The sequence below is a fragment of the Wolffia australiana genome, chromosome 7 (genome assembly GCF_029677425.1).
Source record: "Wolffia australiana isolate 7733 chromosome 7, ASM2967742v1".
Taxonomy (NCBI): Eukaryota; Viridiplantae; Streptophyta; class Magnoliopsida; order Alismatales; family Araceae; genus Wolffia; species Wolffia australiana.
In genome coordinates, this window is record NC_135841.1 from 12,653,538 (window position 1) to 12,662,292 (window position 8,755).

An 8,755-nucleotide genomic window follows, 5' to 3' on the forward strand; every position below is an offset into this window, starting at 1 on the left:
TATTATATAAATAGAATCATAGAGTGTTATCATTTCCATATTGTTTGATGTCCATCATGAGTATCCTTTGAATATGAATATGTGGTATACATGTTTAAATATTAATATTATGATATCATCATGATGTATTGAAGGACTTTGTTATATACATCACACGATAAATATTTATCTGAATGAATTTAAACATGATATTGAAGTGTGATTACTTCACATGCGCATAATATCCATTATTTAATACTATAACAAACATATATACCTTTTTAAAGTAATATTATTTGAAGAATACACAGAGAGAGGTAATGCTAACATAAAATTTCAATTTTCACTTACTTTTAAAAGAGTTTCAGCGAGATATAATGTTTTCCGCTACCAAATTTCAAGAAACAATTCAGTGTTCACTTACATAAAAAAGATTCTAAAGAAAGATATGCAATGTTATATGCCACGAAATTTTCAGAAACTTTCAGTTTTCAATTTTTTAAAATAAAATTTTTTAAAATGGTTTAACTTAAAATTTGACACACTCATAATGATGGTGAAGCTAATAACACTTTATAATATTTTTACTTTAGAGATCATCAATCACAACATGCAACAATAGGTGGATACTCCATGGGAGATATTTTTTTAATGTGATCAAATATGTATCAAATCCCAAGGTAGAAATAACAGAGAGGTGTATATATAAATAATCATTTTACAACATTTAGATTCTTATTGATCTTTATGCTTCATAAATTTCAGTGATACATTTTCTTGTGATCAATTTGATGTGTGAAACACACTTTGAAGTACTATGAAGATAAATAATAATTCTTGAGAAAATGGCTCATATCCAAGAAGACAGTCATAACTGGAAGGTTAAACACCCCCAGGCCCTTGAACTGCTGAGCTACAAAGTCAATGACACATGAACTGAACTCTCTAAAAAGCCGAGGTTGTTCTTTATTGGTTAAAAAATGTTACCATGGTTCCTATGTTTCAAAGGAAATACAACACTTCGTTTAATGACTCTTTTAAGGTATATTTCAGAAATTGAATCAATCATCAAATTCAGAATATCGTCTGCATATGACAACCCAGTTAGATAAGTGGAAAACACTAAATTTAATGTAGAATATTACCTCGATCACTATCTAACAAAATGTACCTGGTTAGGGTTATATTTTGAGCCTTTTATTTCATCCATTTAGTATCAGGAATTAGTCATATATTTTTTTTAAAAAATGTTACATAAATGTTCCTTAACCATATAAATACCTTTTAGGGATACATTTATCAAATAGGTGTAGGAAATAGGTGTAAGAAAAGGAAATATGTTGATGCATCCCTATCCATAAAAACCTCATGATTAATGATTAAAACACAGCGTGAGAGTTGATGATATTTAAACAAAGCGAAAAAAATGAGAAGAATTATTCATGCAATAAGAATATAATTTTACATCAGTAAGAGTGTCACAAGCCAAAACAATCACAAAATCAAGTAAAATAAAATTAAAAAAATGACCACGTCTTGGGGAGTTCTTAGATAAATTTTCCACTACAATGGTATGTGATAAATATGTTATTATGCTAAAATTTTAATAGAGAATAAATCCATAAGACAGCTAATATAGAAATCAGAAACTATTCCCTCGTGCAATTTGACTACTGTTATAATAACTTTCTCAGCGATCCCATGACATATTTAATATTGGAAGATTGATGAACTGCAATGAAGTTTCAGATTGAAGTGATACCATATTTTATCAATGCTTTTCTCTGCAGTAATTCGAATATTAATGAGCTTGAAAAATATTGTAGGGCAGGTACATACTTCAAAAAATAATCTCCATTCTCTATAATAAGGATACAATCATAGAAATCCCAAAACTGCGAAGAACTTTCTGCCAATTCTTCACCTTAAACCACCATTCATCTGAACTCCAAATTCGCAGCGCTGTTTGCAACTTGCAAGCTACAAAAGCTATAATTTTGTAGGCCTCACCGAAGTAAAAAAACGAGGAAACGGCTGGTACTCACCACAAATCTTCCATATATCATTTCGTTTTGACCTCTAACTACTCTAGTGTGGTTGAGTTAATTTACCATCAGTCTATCAAAATTTGGTATAAATTTCAATTGGCCGATCCGATTGATCCATCTTAATTTTGTTAAAACTTGGTTTTATCTCTACTCAGATTTTGCGACTCTCTCCCTCCCCCTCTCTTTCTCTGTCTCTCTCTCACTCTATATATATGTCTTAATTCATTAATCGCCTGATTTATTCATCTACCCACTGCGAAGATATATCAGTCTATCGTTCAGACCAAAATTTTAATTGAATGACTACATTAATTAAATAAGCAAGATTAAAATTTCAAGAGATTTTTTCTTCAGTACCTTGTCCCAGTCCAGAGATCAGACAACGGGCTCATCTTATTCTTAGGCATGGCGTGTCTGACAACCCATGCTGTCCCATCTAGTTTGGTTTGCCAATTTAAAATTGCAGATCATAAATGAACTTGAACAGGATGGGATGATTCCTACTTTCCAATGACTGTAGATGTTTCTGAACCAGTACATGATATCGATATCAGAGACTTCATACTGTCATAATAGATTTTACACGAAAAAAAATTTGTCGGATAAGAAAAACGTCTTGGGAGAATTGGCTGAATTAGTATCAAGTAAAAGCTGGCAAATCTCGTGAAATTTTTAATAACTAGCAAAAGTAATTTTATTAATTAATTGAAGGGATTTAATGCACAGGATGGAAAATCCAGAACGTTGTTGTCAGACCCTTACCCAATACACAGACATAAGGATGTAAGGCTCAAAGGTGGATCTGCCTTCCCATTCCATCCCTTCCAGCCTTTCAGCCGAAAACAGAACATAACTGCAGACTCTGTGATGGATGACTGACAATCCTGTCATTCTGTCCCTTGTCATTAAGCCTTCTCAGGATGAACTTAGATCAGCCTGATCAAACTCCATTGAAGTCCCATATTCAAAATAAACTGTGCCTAGAAATGTCATCTACAGCGCACAAGTGATTAAAAGATATCAGGATACTTGTCGCCTCCTTAAGCTTACTATTGAAGCTGGACATTTGATGGTCCTCCAGTAGCACCATCTTCCACTTTAGGGGACTGGTTTTCGCCCATGCCCTGCATCTGGACGCCCGTGGCCGCCTTCGCTTTGAATGCTAGGCCTGTTCCCTTCCGCTTCTTGATCTTCTCGGCCCACCCAATAAGGCCCACTTGCACATGCTCATCGAATATCTCCCTCTTGAATGAGCTGCCCATCTACAAACATTGACAACAAAAGAATCAGATCAGACCAGACCAGACCATCATTGAAGTGAAGGAAGATCTTTGTGTCTGAAATTTACCTGGGTGACAAGAGCATATAGTGGGAGAGTACTGTAACTTGATAAAACCTGAATGAGAACCCTAAAACCACAATCCAAGATGACCGTCATTTTTCGGAATTTAATAAACACAGGTAAAATCTCACTCTATCTAAGAAGTTTTAAGGAAACAAAAAAATAATGGAGAAGAAGATAGAAAGAGAACAGAGATAAGTGGCGGCCACATGCCCATATCAGTGCCTGAATCTACTTGGGATGATTTCCCATGATAAATCAGCCAACTGACAACATTTTCTTGCCTGCCTTCTATTGGGGGGGAATTATGTAATTAAAGGAAAAATATCCTAAACTCCATGGAAATACCCCAGACAGGACTTGGGGATCAAATCACTCACCCAATCACAAGCCTGGGAATGATGTAGCGCACCCGGCCCATGATACAGGAGTCAAATCCATATGTAACCTGCATCACATTTCAAATGGAGGAATTAACAAATGCCCATCAACCGATAGATTCTAGAACTAATCTAGAATATTTTTTTTCCAAGGAGGTTGTTTAAAGTACTCACCAATATCCAGAAGAAAAATGCAATCTCAAAGGCGTTCTGGAAAAGGATGAAGTGGATCAAGTAGAGGACAACTCGAGGGCGGTGGAACCAGAAGTGGTCATCTGATGGCTTTACTACGAGATCGCCCTCGATGGCGCAGTGCTTCTCAGCAACTTCATGAGCAAGTTGAGTTATCACATGCTCCAGTTTGGTCCCAACAGCAAGAAGCAGCTGCACTCGAAGTCCAGAGAAAAGTTGAATGAGGTTATGAAAGAGATCTGATATGATAGCAGGCTACATCAATGTGAAGCACCAGCTGGATATCGCAGCTACTCCAACCCACAGAGAGCTAATCCCTGAAGGGAGGGTGCACCTCAAGTCAAGGAAATTGCTCATCATAAGACATGTTCTCTCCACCTTTTCCTCTTTATTCCCTACTCTTTCTCTAACCCTCCACTGTCTCTGCAGACAATCTTACCTCCACTGTAGGCAACGTCCTCTCCTCTCTTTGTGGGTGGGAATCTTGAGTCCTTCCCTTCTCTCCTCTCGGATTATCTCTCCCTCTCCTTCTGGATTGTTCAGACATTGACTTCTCTGTTATTTGGAGGATCTCTTTTGGAAATTCCAGTAAATCAGGGTAATTGATCGAATCCCATCGGGCGCATAAAAAACCTCTATTATTTATTGTTCAAAAAAAAATCAGGGTAATTGACCCCTACATTTCAAGGAATCAGTCATGACCTTAGGTATGTCTCGACATGGAAAGGATCTTGGAAGAATAGAGAGAGAAATTATTATGAAAATTGGTTACAGGCCACAATGGCGTATGATTCTTCTCTGGAGGATCTCCGAGTCAAATTCAACTACTACTTATCTCCACTCCTTCATGTATTAAAGTGAACTAATCTGAGCCTTTCAAATTCGTCTGGATCTTTCTCATCATTCATTCAGAATTTCAGAAAAAGGGAAAGAAATTTAAGCTGACACTTCATTATGTCCGAACATAGAAAAACGTATGGAAGAAAAATCAAGGTATATCAGACTTACAATTAAGGGGACAAACGCAATCCAAAAGTACGTATGCCAGCCTTCAAGAAGAATTAAGAATTATTGTGAGTATGCATGTAAATAAAGCTTTATATAAGAAACTAGGGAACCAATGCATTATCACTGCATCATCTTCAACCGTAAAATGAAGTGGAGATGAGGTAAGATGAAAGTGAGGATATAAACAAGCAAATTGAACGAGACATGCAAGAAAGTAAATGGACAGTTGAATGAGATTGTAATTCAAAGTATGATTTAAACATGGAAAAGTTGAGGTTAGGATTGAAGTACCATCGATATTAAGCATTAAAAATAGCACGACGAAAATCCACAGATACCAACTGCAGTAGCAGCAGAAAGTCAATTAGACGGATAAATAAGTACATGGAAAATATGCTAAACATCTTGTATGTCATGACATCAACCATTGAAGATGACTTGGAATAAAAGTGAATGCAAATACCTTATGCCCACCACTTTCTGGAAATCAGATTCCAACACCCGTATCATATATTTGTGAAAGTTGAATCTCGGATTCCCCTTGCAGTGGGTCTATATTGAAAAAATATGTGTGAGCTGTTCGCCTAAAATCGACAATTTAGGTTCTCGATATTACCATAATGAAACCCAGTCTCAATGTAGTGTAGTCAGATTTCGTGACAGATCCATAAAACTGTTTGAAGAAGGAATGCTGAAACAAGAGCATTTGTATAAGTAACGTGAAAAAAATCTCCGCTTTTTAACTGCATAAAGGACTTAATTAGTCATTATTAAAGAGACTTCATCAAAGTAAAAGTCGCATATAATAAATGCGTTCTCCATTAGGAAAATAAGTCACCCTCAATAATTTTAATTAATCCAAAAGTCAGATTCTCACCGCCCAGCTCCCGACTTTAGAGTCATTCCCAAATCCCTTGAAACGCTCCTGGATGAAGTCAAACTGACGCACATGGGAAATTTTTGGCGCTACAAAAAGAAAAAGTGTTTCAGGCAATGAATTTAAGATTCTGAAACAATAATCTGGTTGATTTGGTACTGGGATAATCAAGCTATACTCTACCGGCGTTACCTGTTTGATTCTCTCCTTCTTTCTGCTTTTGAATTGCATCTTCCCAATTTTTCCATTCACGTATCTAAAAAAAACAGAAATTTACAGTCTAATCAATCGATCACAAGAAACTAATCAATCAGGTATTCGAGCAGTAATTTACCTGAGCCATCCCCAGAAGCATAGTAATCGCGCAGAAGGAGACGTGGGAGATGGCAAGAACGAAGATGAAGATATGCAACTGGTGCAGGGCTTCCAGGGACAAAGCCGGGACCTTTCCCTAAAGAGACAATAAAATAAAAAAACTACTTCAAACTGCAAATTAAACTTAAAACAGAAGAAGGATTTCCGAAATTGTAACCTTGGGACATTGTACGACACCGCCGCCTCCGGCAAGAAGCCGACGGCCGCTTCCTGAAATTCCGGAGAAGAAACCGGTTTGGTAGTGGGAAGGCGACTCGAACAAATGATCTTCTTTCTTGCAGGGAAGCATGCGTTGGGTTAATCGCTCGGGGATGCATATCTTCTGAATCGAGCCCTGGAACACCGTCAGCAGCAGCGAGATAAATCCGAGGAGCATCAACTCTGCACGCCCTTGCCATAGTTAGAACTGAACAACACTTTAAAAAGCGATTAAACCACTGTAGAAAAGTTAAACTTCGGAAGTAGTTGATGACCTTCCTTGACCTTCTGCAGAGCTTCAAATAGCGGCTTCTGGTTCTTCTTCTTCAGTTGCTGAAGCGAGAACCCGAGTCAGAGCGAGAGAGAGTTCAGTGCTAGAGAGAGAGAACGGAGATTAGGCAAACCTTGCCGACGGCGTGGAGGAGGCGCTCGACGACGAGCGAGATGAAGACGATGACGGAGCAGACGAGAGCGACGATCCATGTCGGCGTGAATTCCAATGAGATCTGCTCCTCCCCACCGCCGCCCCCCATCTTCTCCAACTCCGCGTTCGAACTCTTCAGAATTCTACGAACAATTAATATAGTCTTCAGTACTCGATAAACGATCAATTTTGCTCGCAACGAACGCGTCTACGCGTTCGGCGATGCGAATCTTGCCGATAATCCAACGACCCAAGTTGAGTTCTCCCTTCCCACGAACTGGGTCTCAATCAAAATCGCTTCTTTGTTGCATCTCGCCAGGTTTTCGTGTGAAATCTAGCTTTTAATGGAGAAAATGTCACAGCCACGAATTGCAGTAGATTCTGAGTCTCCGTTCCTTATCCGCTGAATTGACTGGTGAAATCGCCCGCGAAATTTACTTTTTTCGTTTTTGAGCGCCCGCGAAATGTGTTTTCAGAAGGAAATACTATCGCCCGTGACGATAATTTGCAGAATCACCGCAAAATAGAATAAGAGATGAGAAATAACGCCAAGAAAGAATATCATTATCGATCATTATTATTGGAGGCGCTCCTAAATGTCTTTTAGATCAGGTTTATCTTGGAAGTTATGTGCTTATTATCGTGGGTTACTTGCTGTGTTGCTTGTTGTTGGTCTACTTGAACTCTTCAGTATTCAATGAACAATTAATAGTATTTAGTACTCAACGAATAATAAATATTTCTCGCAACAAACGCGTCTGTGTCCGGCGATGCGAATCTTGCCGATAACCCGCCAACACAGTTGACTTCTCCCTTCCCACGAACTGGGTCCCAATCAAAATCGCTTCTTTGTTACATACCGCCCATTTTTCGTAACGAAATCTAACGTTTAATAGAGAATTTGTCACAGCCATAACTTGGAGACTCTGGGTCTTCGTTCCTTATCCGCCGAATTGACTGGTGAAATCGCCCGCGAAATTTACTTTCTTCGTTTTTTCAGCGCCCGCGAAATGTGTTTTCGAAAAGAAATACTATCGGCCGTGACGATAATTTGCAGAATCAGTACATAATAGAATAAGAGATGATAGAGGACTCCGATAAAGATTATCATTATCGATCATTATTATTATTGTAACTCCGTAATGTCTCTTAAATCAAGTTAATCTTCGAAGATATGTGTTTGTAGTGTTATCGTGGGTTACTTGCCGTGTTGCTTGTTGTTGGTCTACTTGAACTCTTCTTCGGTTGTGTTGTCATTACTGTTCTATGTAAAGTCAATTGTCTCTGTTGAAATAAAATAATAGGCCAAAGGCCAGTGATCGTCGAATAGAAATTTTTTTCTCCGAGTGCCAAAAGAAGCCGGAGCAGGTTGATGTGACTAGTGTTTTGATGGCCTACCTGCACGTAGCTTGTTGCCCACCGTGTATCATTTTTGCATATTAAAAACCCTGCCAACTCAGCTTAGAGCAAGTCAAAGCTCAGCTTGTCCATCAGCAATAAGAGACATTCCTTGAGGGATTTGTCTGGTCATCTACGTGGCTGTTGCTTGAGGGTACCGGCTAGAAGATCCTAGAAGTAACCCTTTCCAAAAAAAGTGGAATTCTATCTCCGGATATTTTATCCTTGCATAGAAGGCTGGATACTGTGCGAAGTGGCTCCCATGTAAGTGCAATGGAGTGTTATTTAGTGTTCTGATGCTGATTTCTATCTACCCAAGTTGAGAGTGAATCCACATAGATATCCTGGTATGTTGCCCAGAAATTAGCATTCACCATATTTACTTGATCTTGCAGCAATTCATTATATCTTAAAGCACCAGGAAACGAATATTTCTCCTATGTAAAAAAGGTATCTGCCTGTTAAATGTTGATCAATCCAACAGCCGCAGAATTGGAGTGTGTTAGCTTGGCTTATCAGCACTGTTTTAGACAA

General features: G+C 38.2%; 1 protein-coding gene across 1 annotated transcript; it reads right to left on the reverse strand.

Moving 5' to 3' along the window:
• Positions 1–2,960: 2,960 nt before the first annotated feature.
• Positions 2,961–7,145, reverse strand: MLO1 (Seven transmembrane MLO family protein). Its single transcript, XM_078577675.1, has 14 exons — positions 6,804–7,145; positions 6,675–6,732; positions 6,359–6,582; positions 6,161–6,277; positions 6,019–6,082; positions 5,827–5,915; positions 5,566–5,640; positions 5,413–5,501; positions 5,241–5,290; positions 4,950–4,990; positions 3,924–4,133; positions 3,750–3,817; positions 3,376–3,436; positions 2,961–3,289 (listed from the first exon to the last, which is right to left on the reverse strand). Exons 1-14 carry the CDS (start codon positions 6,930–6,932, stop codon positions 3,077–3,079), a joined length of 1,488 nt encoding a protein of 495 aa, XP_078433801.1. The 5' UTR covers positions 6,933–7,145; the 3' UTR covers positions 2,961–3,076.
• Between the last annotated feature and the right edge of the window lie 1,610 nt (positions 7,146–8,755).

Bases quoted from the DNA above. Each gene is read 5' to 3' on its own strand.
- MLO1 (XM_078577675.1), bottom strand. From the start codon at position 6,932: ATGGGGGGCGGCGGTGGGGAGGAGCAGATCTCATTGGAATTCACGCCG. The intron at 6,583-6,674 runs GTCATCAACTAC...AAGGGCGTGCAG, and splicing joins TCTGCAGAAGGTCAAGGAAG to AGTTGATGCTCCTCGGATTT. The intron at 4,991-5,240 runs GTACTTCAATCC...TTCTTCTTGAAG, and splicing joins TTTAATGCTTAATATCGATG to GCTGGCATACGTACTTTTGG.